General features: G+C 42.7%; 1 protein-coding gene across 1 annotated transcript in view; it reads left to right on the top strand.

The window, feature by feature from the left end:
• Window positions 1-329: 329 nt before the first annotated feature.
• Window positions 330-21,337, top strand: part of adcy9b (adenylate cyclase 9b) — a 38,355-nt gene continuing 17,347 nt past the window's right edge. The window contains exon 1 of the mRNA XM_086289258.1: window positions 330-3,844. Within this exon, the coding sequence (XP_086145384.1) occupies window positions 2,032-3,844 (1,813 nt within the window). The 5' untranslated portion in view covers window positions 330-2,031. The remainder of the gene's footprint in view (window positions 3,845-21,337) is intronic.

The following is a 21,337-nucleotide window of genomic DNA, read 5'->3' as shown; positions in this document are numbered from 1 at the left end:
TAAAAACCACAAATTTGTTTGCTGAAGCTTTCTTTTGTAGTTTCATGCTAACAGAGTATTTTAAGGTGACCCTATAAAAAGGTTGTTGTAGAAAGTATGTGTTATATTGACCATGTAATACATGCTAATACATGGATTATTATGACTCTGTGCCTTTTTTTAAACAACTATAAAAGGCACATTTGGGTTTTTATTTTGAAAGGAGAGAGGGGACGTGATATGGTATTTATTCTGGCGTCACTTTCTTTCTTTCTCCCTCTTACACACACACACACACACACACATACAAACACACACTTCTCTCGGCTGGACGGCTGGAAGCGCACAGAGACAGAAGATGGTGGCGGCTGCTGCTGCCACCGTGTTGCCCGCTGCGCCTGGATTGCGCGCACAGCGTTTTTGCGCACGTGTAGACGCCGGTGCGGCACACAAATTGTGATCAGATAACCCGGTAATAGGACAATTCTATCTCTCACTGTGGACGGCACAAGGGATGGAAAGGCAGCAGCAGCCCTAATCTAGCCTATCATTTGAATCTTGAATCACCTGGAGGTATGACGATATTCTTTGTATCCTGCCCAATTAATCAAAGTGGCCGTATGAAGGCAGCGCTGTGCTTTAGCCTGTGGGACTGTGCTACTGGGGGGAGTGGGGAGGAGGTGGAGACCTTTTAATTAGCCCTACTTTCTCCGGGGCTTTCGTCGTCTGGCGATTACAGGGGGGACCAAGCTGTCGTGGGCAAACTTTACTTCATATACCAGGAAGGACTGGACTTCACGCTGCCTGCTCCAGGGGTCTGTTTGTCTTCGCAGATTTCCGTCTGAGACACCACACAGCCGGGAATGGTCAGGATATTAAGACAATCTGGATATTTTCCTTCTTGGGGCGCACTGACGATGAATTGGCCACAGTTTGGATGTGAATACCAAAGCAGCGCTAACAAAACACTGATTTAAGACTGGCTGGGCTATAGCCTTGAGAGGCGCGCGAATCTGTGGAGTGGTCATTGCCGTCTGAGCTCTTGCAGTAACGCCGAATAGTTCATTCGCATCGCATCTCGCTCCTGCAGAACTCCGTGCACAAAATATCTGCCGAGTTCGGAGACGCAGTGACTGTGGAGACTCTGGAGTGGAAAGCCAGGCGAGGACGGGGCGCCGTCCATGAGTGTGTTGGCGATTAGGCCCTGCGGCAAGGAGCGTGGGGGTATAAAAATAAAAACTCAAGTGGCATGATCCCTGTATCCGGTGTTAACCTACGCCTTAATTTTAACCGCTGACCTTTTGGATCGACACAGCAAACGACAAAAGCTCGAACCACTGCGTCCGACTGGCCCTGGATGAAGTTTTGCTCAGTCATGTAAACTTCACATGGTTTAGTTCACTTGACATCGACGTGTATGGAAGTACAAGCGTGGGTAACTGAGTGGATAAGCGGAATTGGACACGCACCAGCAATGAAAGCGGGCTGAGCAAACACAGAGTACAAAACAACTTGACAGAATTGAATCTGGGTTTTTTAGACACATTTTGAGAGCACCTTAAAATAACTTATCCTCTCAGTCCTATTTGTGTGTGTATGTGTGTATTTTTCAGCATTTCCCTGTACTCACAGTATTGTGTAATTCTGTCCGTTTGGCCAAATAGTTTCCAATGAATGAAGCAAAGAGCTGGCTGCCTCGGCAGAGGAGGCACTGGGTGAACCTTGCAGTTTCAAGTGCGTCGAGTCAAAACATCGGGAATGTAGAGGAATGCAGGGATTGACGTCAAGAATGGCAGAAATGAACTACTCAGAAACTTTGGATGGTCTGCTGGTGTTTCTGCAGCCAGAGCACAGAGTGTGATTTTTCTCTCAAACTTTTTCCCCAACCCTTCCTTTTTTAAAAAAAAAAAATTCTAAAGATTGAACAATCATACTGTGTGGCCACAACTTTTTGCCTTACTTCATTTGTGTTTCCCGAGAAATAACTGTGCCTTCTGCCTAGTTTTTGGGTTTTTTGTAATTTTTTTTCTTTTTGATAGATTAGAAGAAAACATGGCATCCCCCCAGCATCAGCAACTGTTGCCTCACAACACAGAAGTGAGCTGTGACTCAAGTGGAGATGGAGGCGTATCGGTGAGAATTGGCAGTAGTGTCAAACACAAGCATGGAGGCGGGCCGCTGGGTTCAATCGGGGGAGGCTTCATTGGTGGAGCCAAGCACTGCAAGTACAGCATTTCCTCTAGCTGTAGCTCTGGGGAGTCCGGATTGAGGAGGCCGGTGGTCAAAAGTTTTCGTTCTCACAAAAAGATGCCACAGCTTTTTGAGAGATCTGCCGGCCATTTCTGGGACCCAAAGTTTGACTCTTCTATCCTGGAGGAGGCCTGTAGAGAACGGTGTTTCCCTCAGACCCAGAGACGCTTCCGTTTTGTGCTTTTTTACCTCCTAGCAGCTGCTTTACTCTGGGGAGTTTACTTTGCTGCCAACCCTTCCCGCTGTGATAGGGTTGCTTTTCTCGTCCCCACTGCTTCCTTCCTCCTTTTCTGCTTCCTCCTCTTCCTCTTAACGTTTACCAAACTGTACTCTCGCTGCTACAACCAAGCATCTCTGCTCCTCATCCTTGTAACCTTCATACTGACCCTGGCCCCCCAGATTCAGACATCTGGCTTCAAGGACCCTGAGTCTCCAGCACCTACACTTGATGTGGAAGAATTCAGTGGAATAGGGCCCACATACAACATGTCATATGAAAAATTTGTGGGAGATAGCAACTGGTGTCCCTGTCTTTCTCCTGTAGGCACCTTCTCCCTTTGCATTGAGGTTCTTCTGTTGCTATATAGCGTCCTCCACGTTCGTCTCTATGCCTCTGTCCTCCTTGGGTTTCTCTACTCCATCTTTTTTGAGAGTTTGGGATGGCTGCAACTGACTCAGGTAGGCGAGAAGTGGAGCTTAGCCGCCCCATCAGATTGGGATACTCTAAGGTGGTTGGGCCCAGCAAAAGCCTTGCTTCATCTCTGCGCTCACGCCATCGGTATGCACCTGTTCATCATGTCTGAGGTGCGGTCGCGGAGCACCTTCCTTAAGGTCGGACAAGCTATCATGCACGGCAAAGACCTGGAAGTGGAGAAAGCCTTGAAGGAACGAATGATCCACTCTGTTATGCCCAGAATCGTGGCTGATGAGCTCATGAAGCAGGGCGATGACGACATAGGTGATCATTCTGTTAAACGTTACTCCACCAGCGGGGCTGCTGCTGCCATCTCCAGCCCTAAAAACAATAAACGCAAGAAAACCTCCATCCCCCGAGGCCAGATCATCTTCAGGCCCTTCAACATGAAACGGATGGAGCCTGTCAGCATCCTTTTTGCAGATATTGTGGGCTTCACCAAAATGTCTGCCAACAAATCTGCTCATGCCCTCGTTGGACTTCTTAATGACTTGTTCGGACGATTTGATAGACTTTGTGAGCTCACCGGCTGTGAAAAGATCAGCACTCTAGGAGACTGTTACTACTGTGTGGCCGGGTGTCCCGAGCCCCGACCAGATCACGCCTATTGCTGTGTGGAGATGGGCCTGGGCATGATTCAGGCTATTGAACAGTTCTGCCAGGAGAAGCGGGAGATGGTGAACATGAGGGTGGGAGTCCACACTGGCACCGTACTGTGCGGCATCCTGGGCATGAAGCGCTTCAAGTTCGACGTTTGGTCAAACGATGTCAACCTGGCCAACCTGATGGAGCAACTAGGCGTTGCTGGGAAGGTGCACCTATCACACGCCACTGCCAAATTCCTGGATGAACGCTACCAGCATGAGGACGGACAGGTCATGGAGAGAATAGGACAGAGTGTGGTGGCTGACCAGCTCAAAGGTAAGTGAGAAGAAATGATAAAGTAGAGTGAAAAACATTTGTTGCTTTTCGATCTGCTTTATTGTAGATTGGCTGTCGGTTCATCGGCATTAAAGTCGATGTGTTCTAATACTTTTACCCTACCCACAGAGGAAATGTGTGCTCACGCCAGCATATTACTATTTCACCCTCCAGGTGAATCAAAGCACTTGTGAGGAAGCATTTGCATTGGTCAAGGTCAGAACGGAGTTTAAGCATCATGTATTATACCTGATGGGCTGGCAGGGCTTTGAGTGTGTTATCAGTGCCCTCTGTGGCACTGGTACTATGTGACTCTATCACAGACAGACGCCATCTTCTTTCCCGTCCTTCCCTGCTCTTTGTTCTCTTCTTCAATTACATTGCCTTCCAGACGTCCTCAGTGTGTTGCGTTCCCGTTACCTTGCCCTGAACCTCTGGGATTGCTTTACAACTTAATGCAACTGTCACCTTTTCTAAAAGAGATTTGCCTGCAGCTATATCCTCAGCCCTCTATCTTGTCTTTTATGCTGCTCGACTGGAGGCTTTTTTTATATGATGCATTTATGCAAAACGCCTCAGTGTGACTAAATGTTGGCTTAACTGCTCTTCTCGTCATTTAAGGCTTTCTGATCCATTATCAGCCATTGTAAGTGAAGTGAAAGTGTCTGACTAAGGTATTGCAGATGGTGTTCATCTGCCCTTTTGAATTAGCATTTTGGGTTTATTTTTGCTTCACTGTGCTGCCTTGAAGGCTGCATGTCAGATTTTGTCCAGTGCATTTTAGGCAGGAATTAGTGTGAGCACAAATTAGCAATTCAAATGTAGACATTAATAATTTGGGCGCATAAATTATCAGTGTATTTATATACACATCATTTCCCCCCAGAGATCAGTGCTGGGATCAGTCAAGGAAAAGGAGCGACTGAAAGTGCCCTTTGTTTACCAGGCGGCAGGGCCGATTTATAGGCCTGCATTTTCCTCTCATCTTTTAGATTAATGAGCGACTACCACTCTTGCTCTTATGCTTCTTTTATTTTTATTCTGAAGATAAATGTCTTATCCAGAGTGCTATCGCCCTATTCGCCTCTTCTTTTCCCCTTATTCATGCCTCCTTTCATGCCTCCATCATGTATTCACTTCCCCCCATAAGATTTATCTTCATCCTGTAGGTTTCCTATGCCAGTGACAGAGCTGGCTGTCAGGAGAGAGTTGTTCTCCAGCGCTGTAAAATTCCCTCCGCTGTCTAGCTCACTCTGTGTAAATCTCTTGGGTACCACTGCAGCCAAGCATGGATTGTGTCTGAGTCTGGTTCCTGTTGCTTGACTCAGAAGTAAATTTCTCCGACCTAGACAGCGATCGCCGTCTGGCTGTCTTTTATGTATCTTTGAAGCACTTTTTGAGTTAGTGTAATGTTTTAGTTTCTGGGTTTTTTTGCAATTGCACTATAAGTTGGAGGTGGGTTTCTGACCAAAACGTGCCTACTTCCAAGTTTATATCCTCTTATTTATATCGAGCTGCTTTTAATATAAGCTGTTTATGGTTCATTGTAAAAAAAAGGAAGGTTCATACGGAGGGCAGCCACGTGTGGACAGTTGAGTTTTACAGCTGCGTCCTGTTCCCTCCTCAGCTCTAAACCTCAGTAGTGAGGAGTTTTAGGAAGAAAGTGATGAAATTGGGGCCGAGTTTGCATCCTGTTCTTGTAAGTAATGCGGATATTACAGTTTATTATGAGCCTCTAATTGTTTTCGTTGCACTTGAGACACCTTTGACAGAAATACCTGCTACTGTGTTTCTAAGGTGACGTGGCGATGCCTGTCTTATCTAGCAAGGAGTCAAAAACCTGAAGGTGTGTTTTTTCTAAGCAAAACAAAATTAAATCTAACAAAATTCAACAATAATCAAATATTAGTCTGTAGAAATGCTGAAAAATATCATGAAATTAGTTTGGTCAAGGCAAAAGTGATGATCTGCAACATCAAGTTGCAAGTCTACCCCTGAAATATTCAGTTTGACTGCCACGAGGAAAAAAAAAGGAGCAAATCCTCACTTTAGAGGACATATAACAATTAAATATATATTGCTCATTACTTTATGGCATTTTTTAGAGGATTAATTGCATAATTTAAAAATAGTATTCATAGGCAGTTGGAGCCTTACCATAAATCATAACACGGTTTGCTGGAAGGATATTATGATATGATTCTTCTATAAACAAACATACAGGCTTTTTATCACGTAGCTATCTATGCTTTTTGTTTGTTACTTTTTCTTACTGGAAAAGCTATATTTGGCTCCATTTCCCCAGAAAAGTACCTGCATACATCTTTCCTTTGTGCGCAATGCAGAATGATGGGACCTGCAGAAGATTATCCCTTTGGAGGAGACTGTCGGTGTGGCCTTGTTATTTTTCTGCTGATGACAGAATCGCCACACAAAACATTGCTCTTCTCTTTTTCAAGAAGCCATTGTTTCCTGGGAAAAAATAACGTTGTTTTTTATTTTTGGCTGATGCTTACTGAGGATTGCACATACTACAGTAAGAATGAAGTTATTGCTTTCATAACCAATTCATGTCTTAATCTCCACAACTTCAACAATATTACATGTGAGCAACTAGTAGTTACAGCTGTCACAAGTAATGCCCACACTGCTTTGGATAGTTAGTGAAAACACTTCTGATAGATACTCTTATAATGAAAAAGATGGAAAATGATTGTTAGTAACAAACCCGCAGGGATTTATCATCTTAAATTGAAGGTCCCTTCAGCTTTATAGAGTTTCTTAGTAATCTTTGGAGCTGTCACAGCTTTTTCAGAAGACGGGAAGGCATGTGTTTTCAACCCAGTAGCTCTAAAAACCTACTGCACAGTGCCTGCTCAGCACCAGAGAGCAGACAGACACAGCAGAGCCAAGTCTAATGACCCACATTCATGGGCTTATTTATATTGGTCAAACTCATGTTGTCGCCATTCACAAAAGATGCAGGTCCAGTCCTGGGGGCACTACATCATGTCCATGTATAGCACTGCCCACAATCCTTCCAAAAGATGCTGGCTCCAGATCTGGATTCAAATGTTAATCGCTTCTAAGCTGGGCCTATCTCTCAAACAGACAAACAATGCCTCCCTGGCAGACAATAACTTTGCTGTATAACTGCTGGGTGTGCAAGTTCACCTCGGTGACTTGACTTGCTGCACAGGTGGTATCCTGTCACGGTACCATGCTGGAATTCACTGGGTGAATAAGAGCAACCCATTTTCTTACAAATGTTTGTAGAGGCAGTCTGCATGCTTAGCTGCTTGAGTTTATACACCTGTGGCCATGGAAGGGTTTGGAACACCTGAATCCAATGATCTGGCTGGGTGAGTGAATACTTTTGGCAAAATATTGAAAGCCAGTGATGTGCTTTCCCTGCTCATGACTGTGAAAGGGTCTGCCTGGGTGTGAAAAACTCTGCAGATGTCTGGGTACCCTCCAAGTTGTTGTGACAACACAAACTGTCCTACACAGCCACCAAACTACAAGAGCACCAACAGTGCGTGTGTCCTCAAACAAAACTCCACCCTACTACATATTAGTACGAAGAGAACAACTACTTGTGTCCAAAAGTACATAAATGAATGTTTTTTTAAAAAAAGAAATGAAGCAAAATGAGAAGCAGTTGCTCCACTTCACCTAATTTGAACCTCTGATAGCTCTTTTGTACAATAGGCTCTTACCAAGAATACTCATTACAGCGTTCTCACTAACCAGCTGCCTCGAGGTTTAGCATGTTCGTGACCTTTTAATAAGTCATATTGCTGAGCGAAGCTGTGTCGGGCGGCTACGTACAGCATTACCTTCTCTCACCCTGTTTTCATCTCTGTGCCCTGAGGGAGATTTCTAATTAAGCAAGACTGGGTAATCTCCTTGGCTAAAGTGATTAATGTTAGTAATTCTCCATCGTCATATCTTCCCTCACTGGCCTGTTGTTATCCCGACCACGGAACGCATCGGCCGTCTCCCTGCCAGCCCTTTTTATCACAGCAAATGATATTGATTGCTTATAATGAGGCTGTCATAGCCGTGTGTGTTTGTGATGAGGAAACAAGGGAGACAACAGCAACCAGACAGGGTTTGATGTCGTGTAGATATCAAATGAAAATAACCAGGGTTTGTATGCAGAAGGCAACATGTCTCTTTATTTTGTGAATTTGTAGCACCGCCTTTACCCCTTGCTAAGAATTGATTAGCTACATTACGGTATAATTGATTTTTTTTTAGCAAAGACCAAAACCAATTTGCAAAATGTCTGTGTCTCCAGCTCTATTAATATCCTTTAACATTTACGAGTTATTGACAGTTATTTTTGTTTTGGTTAACTCGTGCACATGTACATATTAGCTTTCCCATGTCTGTACCCCTGTGCTGTTCTATAGGGAGCTACGGTCACTCAGCAAATTGCACAATATTTCCTTTAAGCTCAGTGGAAAATTACTTACAATGGTTTCTACCTGTGACCTTGACTGGGATAAATGAGGCTGGTTTTGTGGTTATGCTTAGAGAAGCAGAGAAAGAGAAATGAAGGTGAGAGAGACGATGAAATGCATTTAGCTTTGGTCCTGTTCTGCTGGGAGAGACCTGGTTTTTGACCAGCGGATATTAGTAGCTTAATGAAAGAAAAGAAAAAAGAAGAAGCAGAGATACATCTCTATTGGCTCACTGTATTTTGCATTCATTGGTTTCAGTTTTGAGCTCTGGAGTGAAGCACACATAAACAAAAATTGTCTAAACACATTAAAACCACTGTATTTTACTGCCAACGCGATGTGGACGTGTGTGTGTGTGTTTGTTTGCATGCGTCCACTGCCCTTATACTGCTGTACTTGACAAAAAGTTAAATGGTTTGGCTTTTTCACCCTAATATGTATACGCAGCTGTCTTCTCCCCTTGCCAACAACAAAATACCTGGCATAATTTCTGTCTAGCCTCTTGAATCCAAATCAGTATGCACACACAGCATTCAGCCCTACAATTGAAAGACAGGGGTGGCGAAAGTGAAGTGGGCTGCATTTGAGCGCTTGGTGGGGTTATGAGAGGCATACATAGGGCTATAGACATGCTAGACTGTTGTGGCACAACTGTTAGGAAGGTAAGTGCGTTAAATAAGGGGTAGGTAGTAGTGGACTGAAAGTGGGACAAAACTGCACAGAGGCAGCCAGGGGAAAGCTAAGCTGTTATACAGTTTTACAGTGACCAAGCAGAGGCTAGAGCACCTTGGCTTTGCATGGCAGATGCCAGGTTGGCCTAGGGAGTAATGGCATAATACATCACATTGTTTGATATTGTACAGCACATATTATAGTTCAGCACGGCATGGCACTCTAGCCCCCAGAAATGCAATCTCACCATTTGTCATCCTTGGCCTTATCATACTGAACAAGTCTGCAGAGCCTCAGGGTGTCAAGCTCTGCAAACACAGGTCCATTGTGGCAAGGTTATTGAAGGAATATGATGTGGTGATTAGCTGATTATTTCTTCTTTTTTTTAATTGCAGCAATCATTTCGATAATCTTCTGTGTCACACTGTTACTCTGCAGGATTAAAAAACGAGAAAAAAAGCTCTTTTCGTTCAAGAGAGTTGTGTAAGCAAGGGAACTGCTCGCTGTTTTGACCCAGCAAGCAGTAAAAGATTGAGGAGGAGCTGTAATGAGCTTCTGGATCAAGAGCAGGAAAAGCAGAAAACATACTAATGTAAAAAAAAAAAAAAGAGCTCAATGAGCTTTCATTTAAGCTGATACTGTGGGAGATTTTTATTTATGTTCTGAAAATCCATGCATCCCCATTGTGATACGCCTCCTCCTGACAAGTGTCAGAGGACCCTGTAGACCTCTCAGCCCACCTATAGGGGACAGCTGTCCTGTAGACTCAATGCTAAAGTGTCCTACCTCTGTCTGTTGTGACAGAGATGACCCAGGGCGAGGAGGATGAGAGGACCTGATATCAGCAGCACAGCTGTCTCCGTGATAAGACGCTGCACTTGCAAGCAGCTGACATGGCTGAGCCTGTAGAATACCATGTGATGTACCATGTGATGTAGTATGTGGAGTGGAACATGCCTTGTTTCATTTTTAAATTTAAGGTAAGGACGTCAACTCAATAGTTTTGCTTACAAAGTATAATTCGCAGGTAACATTTTAATGGTTACATCGTGGATTTTTAATGCTGTGTACTGTAAAAGCCATCCTGCCATGATATTGACTCGATATAATTATTGCAGAATAAATGTAGTGTTTTGTTGATATTGTTAAGGTGACAAGAGTGACTGCTTGAGTGTTTGTGCGTCATGTTACTAGTATTTCCAGATTTAATTCGCCAAAGTCAGGGATAATTTATCAATTCTTTTTCGTTCCTTGTCTCTGGGAAAGTGGTGGGAAATTTTCCACCTTCTCCTAAAAACCTGTTTTTGAATCACATTGTGTCAAAGTGCTTGATTTGTTCAGTAGGAGTCAAAAATATGAAATGGAGACCTGCTGTCTGTTGCAGGCGTTGTCATTTCTGATCATACTGATGTCATTGTAGGATCTGTTTTGGTATAAGACGAGAGCGGGCCTCTGTTTCAGCTGCTTCATTAGCCACCATTAAACTGGAGGCTTAATGAAGGTAAGCTAATGTAGTGGAGCCATGCATTGAACTAATGTGTGGAGGTGTTTGTGGACAGATTTGTCTATAATTAGTCCATAACTCAGGAAGTTGTGAGTAGTGGAGGATGGAGGGAGTGCTGATTTGCAGGACTGTAAACATAACTTTATTGTGTGTTACAACAATGTTCTATAACTATAATGTAAACAGTTTTGATACCTTCTCATACTTTTTGCATTTGGAATATTTATTAATATCCTAAAGTAACAACCTTGTAGAAGACCAGAGATAAAGCTATTTATCTATACTCACAGGTTACTTTGGTGCACCTATTCAATTGGTTGCTAATGCAATTATCCGTTTAACCAGTCACGTGGCAGCAACTCGATGCATCTAGGGATGTAGATGTGGTCAAGAGGACGTACTTCAGTTCAAACTGAGCATCAAAATGGTAAAGAAAGGTGATTTAAGTGACTTTGAACATGGTATGGTTGTTGATGCCAGACATGTTGGTCTTAAAGTATTAAAGAAACCGCTGAGCTACTGCTGCACACAACCATCTCTAGGATTAGAGGGAATGCTCCAAAAAAGAGAAAAATATCCAGTGAGCGGCAAATCTCTGTGCTGAAATGCCTTGTTAATGTCAGAGGTCAGAGGAGAATACTCAGACTGCTGTGGTAGGAAGGGAACAGTAACTCAAATACCCACTTATTACTGAGGTATGCAGAAGAGTATCTCTGAACGCACAACAAGTCAAAGGTTGGAGCGGGTGGGCCACAGCCACAGAAAACCACACTGTGTGTCATGGATTTATCCTTCCTTGTATTAACAGTTCAGTCTTTTGGTGGTGTAATAGTCTAGGGAATTTTTTTTTTTTTTGGGGGGGGGCTTTAGTACCAGCTGAATATTGTTTAAATGCCACAGCCTAACTGAGTATTGTTGCTCCCTTTATGACCACAGTGTACCCATCGTCAGCAGGACAGGGGCACCTCCAGAAATTATTCAGAGGTGCCCATATAGGGGCCACAAATAATATTGGGGTGGTACACCAAAAACAGAATTTTCAGTTTTAAATGTGCTGCTGTCAAATATAGGTCACTTGAAACATATGGCAAAAAAGAGAGAAAGAAAGACTTATATCACTGAAAACAGGTACATATGAAAGCCATATGAAAACAAATCCATAATAATCTGTTTTAATTGATTGATTGAAAACAGATCACCTTCAGATTCTTATCATGGATAAGTAGACAAATCTGCAGCATGTGCTATCATGTCATTGTAGACCAAAATCCCAGAAGTTTCCAGAACCTTTTTAAATCTGTGCCATGAATAATAACGGCAGTTTTGAAGGCAAAAAGAAGTCCAAACTAGCAAGGTGTACCCAATAAAGTGGCTGGTAACACAATAGCTTGTAATAATGTAAACTTTCTTCAACACAGCCAGAGTTTTTAAAGCAATCTTCTGGCTGTTTTCCATGATTGCATGCAGCAAGCCAATCTGTTACGTGGCAGGAGTTTTCACATATGCAAATGTGCTGAGAAGATCAGTTTGTATATTTCCCTGCATTCAAAATGTTCCCTCCTGCAGCGAAGAAATAATAAAATAGAGCAGAATGGAAGCACGGAAAAGAAATAGCAGCAGAAAAAAGGAGAGGGCATGCAAGAAAGGTATTAAAAAAACGATCCAGTGAGAGACAGACAGATGGATAGATTCCTGTTTTGTTAATGGCTTTTGTGTGTCTGTATTTCATAACACCAACATGAACACAACACATACGATGAAGACGTTACATCTCCATGCCTGTTAGGAGGAGGATGAGAGAACCAGACTTCCACTTAGTGTGGACAGCTGAACACTCACTGCAGTTATAGTACTTTTTGCCTAAAGTATTATCTGTGTTGGTCTAATATTTCCACGGCCTGGGTGTCAAAGCAAAGACACTAAAATTGACGTCTTGTACGTAATTTGCCGAATCCTGCCTGCGACTTCTGGTAGAACATTGCTATTTGACGCCCTGGTATACGCACTCGCACACATGCGCTTTGCTCCAGCTGTGCACCCTGGGCCTGCAAAGGCTAATTGCCATGGCAACGGGCTATTGAAAGAGGTGAGGGTCAGCTGGCTCTTTTTAAATGGAAGGACAGGTGATTTGACAGAGAGAAAGGGTCTAAATTGACTCCATTCAACTGAATTTCTGGCTTTCATATTTCGGTCAAAGCAATGCGAAGACTTATTTTTGTGCGAGTCCAGCAAGAATAAGACAAACACATGCGGCTATACTTTACTGTCTGAGCTCTAAAGGACACCTACGCAAATAGATTACACACTCCGAGGAGCTCAAAAATTCATACACCCTGAAAAAATGGAAAGAAAGTTAAACAAAAAAGAATCTTTCTTTTTTGTCTCTCTGCAGCTGTTGCTATCCCACTGTGTGCTCTGTGTGGTTGTTTATTTAGATCTCTGCTGGTACACTGCGAGTTGTGAGCTGTGTTATCGGCCTAGGCTAGCTTGCCTCGTGGTTCTGCAGACGCTCTGGTGATAAATTGTTATCATGAGTCACCGATGCATCCTAAGCTTCTTCCCCCCCCCCCCACCCCCTTTGTGTTCAAGGGTACAGAAAATGCCAGCACTCCTTTTTAATAGATGCACACCAGCCTTTACTGACACTGACAGATGGTGCTCACTCTTAAGGTGACACACAACACTCAGTCCACCCACAGCGCACCTCTCAGTCACAAAACACCTACTTTTGCAATTTATTTATTTATTTTTTGGTTTGAGCACGCTAAATGCAATCACCCACACATACAGCCACACCCTTTCCATGTTTGTAGTGCTGTAGTGACTTGTTAGTGTGCACAGCGGGAGTGAGTGTGTGATAAATGGCTATATGAATTATGAATGATGAAAGATGACGGGGAGTCGGTGCTTGCTTAAGCCTGCTACCGTACTCAACATGCACGGATTGATGGAGCGCGTTTGTGTGGGCGTGCTGCATGAAGTAAAAAAAAAAAAAAATGTTTTCCTCCGTTTGAACTTGTGGGCATATTTGAGTTTGTTGTGAATGCACAGCGGTGAAGTTCTTCATTATTAGCAGCTGGTAAATTCACTTTAGAGTGTCTGAGGCCAATTTTAGCTCTCTCCTTTCAGTGGATGCGGAAGTATTTTGAAATGTTTGTCTCTCACACCCTTCCTGTGTTACTGTTAAGGACATTTCTGTAATATTTTTGACCTTCCTCTTGAACCATTTAGGTTTTTTTTTTGTCACCCTTGTCTCACTTTTGTGTAATGATTTTCTGTTGTGTAATTTTGTCTTACATAATTCAGCAGTGATGTGCTTTAACTTTATTCAAAACCTGCAAAATTAAGTTAAAACTGACTGTTATCTTCCAGTTTACGCACAGTATAAAAACATCAGCAAGAGTTTGAGCTGTCACCTGAGAAAGCTTCTTGCCAAAAACAAAATAAATCAGTTTATACTTGAGAAAAAGAACTGTCGATGCTCACAAAGCAGGACATAGATATACAAAAGTGTCAAGAACTGGAGTGAGAAGTATCACCAAGAAATTCAAAGAGAGCCACAGAGTACAGAACAAGCCTGGCAGAATTAGGAAGTGAAAGATTTCAAAGACTCTGGAAAGAAAACTAGTGAGAGATGTGTCTAAAGACTCCAGAACAACTGCCAAGACATGAGTGGATAGCTTAGCCAAGTCAGTAATTGTAGTCTGAAAGAAGACAATCACTGGAACCGTACACAGGAATGGACTGCAAGGCTACAGATAAAAAAAAAAGCTCCACTTCTGTTGGAGAGACACCTTCAAGCCAGACTGAAGTATGCAAAGGACAACCTGGAGAAAGATTATAGATACTGGTCATATGACATGAAACTAAAGCTCTTTGGCCACAGAGATGCTGCTTATATTTGGAGAAAGAAGGGAGAGATGTACAACCCAAAGGACAGCATTCCCCACGGTGAAATGTGGTGGTGGAAGCGTTATACTGTGGAGACGCTTCAGTGCATCTGGAACTGGGAATCTCATCAAGGTAGAAGGAATCAGGAAGAATGAAGACTATGTGAAGAAAGCAAATTCTATCGTGTATCCTCATCATTTCATCAGTTGAATTCACGAGGCTTAACCTAACAAAGAAATGTCAAGTTGGTATTTGTTCTGTTTGTCTGATACAGTCATAAATATGAGCTAACATAATGTCAACTGTAAAATCATTTTTGGCTGAGCTAGTACGTCAGCCACAACATTAAAACCAGCTGTCTCAGACTGCAAGGAGGCTGAAACACAGCGATCCAGGTTTGAGTCCGAGCCGCTCTCCCTCCCTGCTTTCCTATGGAGGAGCAAAGAGAATTAAAAAATAATGTTAACAAACAAAAACACCTGCCTAATCTTTAGTAGCTTCACCAGGCCAGAATAACGTCCACAAGACTGGATGTTCCAGCAACACTGCGTCTTTCTAACAGGATAATTAATGTGTAATTAAGTGAGCACCACAGGCACAAAGGAATGAACTATTAGGTTTTGGCCTCACAGGAAATATGACTAAGATCAGTGAAATTAGTATGAAATGTTGTTTTTAACAATACATAACTTCCACTTCACAGTAATAATTTTTTAAGTGTTTAGTGGTGGTGCAGTGACTAGTTTGTATCCACCAGCCAGCTGATGTTTTTTACTGTGGAGTTTGCGTGTTCTCTCCAGGTACTCCTGCTTCCTCCTACAGTCCAATGACACGCACAGAGTTGGGTTAATTAGCGATTCTAAGTCGGCCGTAGGTGTGAATGTGGTGTGAATGGTTGTCTGTCTCTCTCTGTGTGCTAGCCCTGCAACAGACTACCAACCATCCAGGATGGAAGGCTGCCTTTCACCTAGCCCTCCTGCAACCCTGGATTCTATACATGGAAGAAAATGGATACGGAGCAAAAAGCATCACCAATGTTTCCTTAAACTGCCGGTGTTCCTGGTCTCTCTGGTGTATGAACTGATCTCCCAGCCTTAGCTTCAGGTTTTCCCCTTGGCTTTAGTGTGGTACAGTCCTTCTGCATTTATCAGCTGCTCCCCCGTACACATACTTCATAGCCCCAGGGAATTTCTCTGCTGTCACCTTTTAAAGCTGTTGCTGACTTACAGCACATGTGTGTGTTTGTGTGTTAAGTACCTGATATATCCCCAACAGAGGTCATCCCCCTTTGTTTGCTGCATAACTTTCAATAAGTTATGCAGCTTATTACTCTTACTCCATGCTTCTTTTTTTCAGTTTTTCTAACCTCCATCTTGTTGCTGTCTCATTGTTGAGTCAGACTGCTGCAACTGCTGTTTTTCAAATGGCACCTTCATCAACACTGTGACATTGCAGCAGTGTTTATCTTCGCAGCCTCCGTATCAAACTGTTCCTCTTCACTGAGATGTGAAATGCAACACAACTGTTAATTATGACACTTGTTAAGAGGATGTAGAAGCAAAAGCATACATGACTTTTGTGTTTGTCTCAGGCGGTATACAGTGGAGGGGTTTCTGGGGTAAGCTGAATTTGTAGTTAGCATCCTCATTTACCGGTACTTTTGCTGTATCACTTGCCTGTTCTAGTTAGAGAGCCCTCAGGGGAGCGGCACAGTGCTCGGCAGAAGATCCAGCAAATTTCCGTCATCAACCCCCAGTGAAGACACCATTAATCAAAATGTTGAGTTAGCAAAGTTTGTGAGACAGCTGGCGCATGAAAGGGAGGGAGAGGTTGGCCTCTGTCGGCTGTTTGCTTTGATCATTTACCCGGAGCCACAAATGTGGTCGCTGTTTAATCAATAGGGGAGCGCTGCTCATAGCTGTGGGTCAATAGCATCTCTGGCTGAGATAGTTCAGCCTGTAACGAAATCGAATTTCAGTTATGAGACTGTCTTCTGACAATTAATTAAATGTGCAATTTTTCATGGATGTTGGCATTTTATTTGTTTTATTTAAGAGAATGGATGAAGAGAACTGAGTTTCAGACAGCATATTTTAGCATCATATTGTGATAAATAGGAGGAACACCATTAGCTCCTAGCACTCAAACAGCACTTTTCACAGCCAGGAGGAGATACTGGAGGAGATACCAGCATGCTCTTGTGGTTTTGGGGATTTTTAGGTTTTCTCTAAGTTTGTATTTTTGATTGTCTTTGCATTATCGTCCTGTATTCTGTATTGCTGTTATTTAGCTTAACGTTATTTCCCTATACCTGATATGCTTTCCTTTTGGTGTTGTTATTTAGTTTTCAGCTTCTATTCGACAGAGCTCCTAGTCTTCTGTTTATAGTGTTCTTCTTGCTCTTCTTGTATTTATTTAATTTTGTACCTTTAGTTCCTTGGTTGCTTTAGTTGGTCATAGGTTTGTTAATCCCCTTTTTAATTCCTGTTCTGTGTATTTGTTTGTCCTTTGTCTCTGTCAAGTTTGCTTCTGTGATATTTTCTTTTCTATTTTGACGGTCTTTGCCGCTCATGTTTTGTATTTAGCTCTGCTTCCCTTGTCTCATCTCCTGTGATTAGTTTCAGCTGTCCACCCACCCGTTTCCTCTCCCCTCATTACCTGGTGTCTATTTATTTGCCTTACCCCCCCCCCTCCCCCGAGTTCTTTGTTGCCTGCTGCCTCCTAGTTAGTTGTAGTTTTGGATTCACTATCCTACAGTTGTTTTGTATTTTGTGAAAGCTCACCATTAAAGCTGTTTATGATTTTCAGTTTGTCTCCTGAGGCCTGCATTTTGGGTCTATTTTCTGCCTGCCATGCAGCCGTTTCACGGCAGGTGTGGCGACTTGTGTATTTTAATGACCTGCAGAGCTATGCCATTAGAAGCATGAGCTCCTGGTAGGGACGCTCATGCTGGACAAATCAAAGGGTAAAAGTCAGACAAATTTGAACTACCTCCCCTTGAGGTAAAGGCGTTGATCAGAAAATAAAAACTGGGGATTGCCAAGATCCAGGTGCACTGGCAGGGTACAAGGAGTCATCAATGGCCTATGGTTCTCATAAAGCGAAAGGGCTTAGACAGGCAAACACTGGAGGAGATGGGGAAAGCGTTCCAGGTTAAAAAAATAAAATTAACAAGAAAGATAGTTGTGCCTAAATCTACGCAATTTTTCTCACTGCAGAATATTGGACTTCAAAATGTTTGACTGCAGTCGGGCATTTAGCTTCATTCATCACATTACTGATGTCTTTCCTCCTTGAACACTCGCCTACTCCAAAAAAACTGCCAAAACATCTGCTTTCATAGATGTGCTCACACTTGCTGATGATCAATTAATCAAATGCATTTGGATTAGCGGCACCTGATTGCTACTTATCCTCTTAATTCCTGAAGAAACAGTACCCACTGTGCAGTGTACCCACTGCTTCTGCTCTTTGGTTTCTGTTAAATAAATAATGCCACATTGCAATATGTCATTTTTGTTCATCCGATGTTTATTTCCCTCATTTTAGATCCTGGCATGGGTCAGACGATTTTCTTTTGATATGTGAAACCTTGAAAAGGGGTGTATGTGTGATGGCTGAAAAACTTAAAAAGAGTTAAACAAAAAACGTGTACTGGAAGGCTTGCAGTAGTGTGACTTTTCCTAAAATAAAATAAAAACATGAATCAAGTGCATTATCTGTTGAAACACTTTGGATGGTGCGTTACATCAGTTCACCTACTTAACCTTTAACAATGTTCGTTCGTCAGATTTAAAAAAAGAACATTAAAAGCGTTTCCATAAGAAAAGCTTGCACATTTGGCTATTTCTGCAGCGTAGACAGACGTGCTGAATGGCAAAGAAGCCATATGGTCACCATTATGTGAGCAAGAACGAGGGAATTACCTTTCATTGTGTGTGTGTGGGTGAAGTGTGAAATGTGATGAGGTAAAAAGCAGAAGATGGAAAGTGAGGCTGAGCTTTTGGGACGATGTCAGTCGGAGGGCTTCTTTGTGGAGAAGAGTGCTCTACGCCGATGTGGCGATGAGGCAAGCGGATATCGTTGTGAACACAAAAGAACATGGAGGATATTTGGATTTGTGACAGAGAGCGAGAGAGCGGGCAAGTCAAAGAAAGACAGTGAGCTACAGCAAGACTGACAAAAACAGGCAGAAAATACAGGCCACTGTGCAAAGGAAGGGGGGTGTTAAGAATTTTTGAGGGATGTCAACTGTATCTGCCAGTAGACCGCGGCAGCATGGGATTGTCGGGGATGGAGGGATCGTAGGCACAGAATACAGAAAGAGTGCGGAGAGCGTAAGAGACAGACACAGCCAAGCGAGAGTCAAGACTTTGGAGAGATGTCAAGTGTTTCTATTGTTGTTTTGAGTGAGCTGTGGTAGGGCCCGACTGAATTCAGGAAAAAAAAGGAAAGCCCAGACCAAATGTGGAAATTTAGTGTTAGTGCCACCCCTGTGTGGAACAAAGAGAAAGGAAAAGGATATTAAGAGATTCCAACGGGAAGAAAGGCCTCAGAATGACTTGTTGTGCTGGGACAGTGTGTTTGTGTGTAAGCAGAGAAGTACTCGGACGTGAGTCTCAGTATAGTGACATATTTTTGTCCTGAACCTGGAAAGCAAATGCTGAGAAGGCCCAGGTGGTGTGCAAGACCTGCTGTTTCTTCTTCATTTTTTTTTTTTTTTTTTTTTTTTTTGAGTACAGGCTTATGTAACTTGTTTTGAGAGGTCACTCTGGTTATCTAGGGTTGAGAAAAACTCTGTTGATTTAGCTGGGCTTCACTGAGTTTGACGTGTACAAGCAAGGCACAGGTTTATTTGTATCCCCGTCTGCAAAACGTAATGCTTGGCACTGATAATGTGTTGTTGTTGTTGGAAAGACTGGCAATGTGCAACACATGCAGATGAGAGTGATGATTTTGCTTGACATGCTTGCTTATGTATACAGTGGCGGTTCCTGAAAGCAGCAGCCTCGTGAGCAGGACAGTAGAGTGCCCTGTCCTGCATAAAAACTACATTCTGCACTTTTCCAAAGTCTTGAGCCACTCCTGATTTCTCGTATCGTGCTTGAAAGGAGCCAGACTTTATTCAAATTTTTAATTTAGTTTTTAAAGTGGTCTCAAGCAACAGTTCTCCAGGCTTTCTGAAGGTCTTTTAAAGTTTTTCTTTGCACATTGGCTGGTTTTTTTGTTTTTTGTTTTTTTATACTCGTTTTCACTCCACTCATTTCACTGGTTTGTTAGTTTGTTAAGCTTCTTAACGTCGCCTATGAATAATACAAGTGTACAAATGTACACATAACAGAAAACTTAACAAAAATACAATTTAAAATTGATTCTGAGGAACTTTAAAAGCCTGTTGGAAAAACGTAATTTGTTCACAGTCCTTTAGTTGACTCTGTGAGCTATTAGCCAAAAATTAGCATATCTTGTCATTGTGTACATAAAAAAAAAAAAAATTGAGGAAAGTGATCGAGTGCAGGATAAAGAAGATTCATCCCAAGCAGCAGCAGGTGAACAGTGTCAGTCATGCTGTTGAGAAAAAAGAAAACTCCAACAAAGACCTGACACAGGACCTGAGAGATGCATCTGACCCTTCAGTTGATCCATCTACTGTTCACTGAAGCCTCGTCAGAAATTGTCTCAGTGGAAGGGTGGCTGTCAAGAACCAAAAAAGGAAGTGCTGTGTGCTCGAAAAGCTTATCTAGAAGTTGCTCTTTGGTAGGGCAGATGCAAACTCAGTCCTATTGACTCTTAAATCTTCATCACGGTCTGATGAAAAGCCTGATAAAGTGCAATATATAATATAAAATATACTTATTGTTTCAATAAATCGCTGCGCTTATTTCCCATTTCCCATAATGAAATCTGGGAAGGCTCAAGACCTTTGCATAGTACATTATATTAAATCGCTAATCAAATGTAATTGTCATGATTCGTTGTGTGGCAGGCAGGAGGACCCAAAATGCAAAACTCACAGACACGGGGATGAACTCAAAAAATCACAGCTTTAATGCTGGAGAGGCAGAACGTAGGAAATACAAAACTAAACTGGGAAAACTAAATTAAAGAGAGACGAGGGCTCATAAATACACAGAGGGGCACACAGGGGGTAAGAGTCACGAAGGGAAAACACTTAGGGAACAACACAACAGGGCAACTCAGGAAACATGGCCTAAGGAACGAAATACAAAAATACAAGGAACTAAGAATACTGGGCCCACATGGCCCAGGACCATGACAGTAATTAAAATCTTTTGAAAAGTTTTACCACCATCTCTGCTTTTGCAGAATTCTTAGATTGCTATTCAGGATATTTTAAGTACTATGTCTTTCTGAATTCTCTCTTATGTCTCTGAAAAAGCAGACTGCATTGATCTGCTTGCAGATCCCAGCGTAACTGAGCACCCATGGGATGCGCCAAAACAAGCCAGGTCCACTGAGGACCAACTAGCAACCCAACTAAACTGCCACTATTCCAGTGCCAGACCTCCCTCTGGAGGGCTAGCATCTGTGCTGCGATGCATCACAGCTGTTTTGGTGGACCGAACGGGCAGATACAATTCTAGAGATGTGGTTTTAGTGTTGTGGCTGATTGGTGCACGTAGTTAATGGAACAATATTTAAAAAACCTGGCCTATATATTATTCAGAAGAGGATGTGTTATTGGCAAAGTCAGCATGTGAAACAGCCCGCTCTCTTTAACCGTCTCTGACATTCTCTGACAGAGGAGGAAGTCTTTCCTACCTTGACATTGGAAATAATTCTGCCTACCTGTCCTTTAAAATCTCAGAAGAAACACTGGCTCAGCACAACTAGAAGGCCACCACTTACTTTCCTTCCCGGTCTCCCATGGATGCTGGGCATAGAGATGTACGCAAATTCACTGTTCTCCTTTACTGACAGATATGACAGCTGAGT

The sequence above is a fragment of the Aulonocara sp. 'chitande type north' Nkhata Bay genome, linkage group LG4 (genome assembly GCF_057382095.1).
Source record: "Aulonocara sp. 'chitande type north' Nkhata Bay isolate Kocher_YH1m ecotype deep benthic linkage group LG4, A_spYH_male_GT1.1, whole genome shotgun sequence".
In the NCBI taxonomy this organism is placed as follows: Eukaryota; Metazoa; Chordata; class Actinopteri; order Cichliformes; family Cichlidae; genus Aulonocara; species Aulonocara sp. 'chitande type north' Nkhata Bay.
This window is presented reverse-complemented; position numbering and strand designations above follow the sequence as displayed.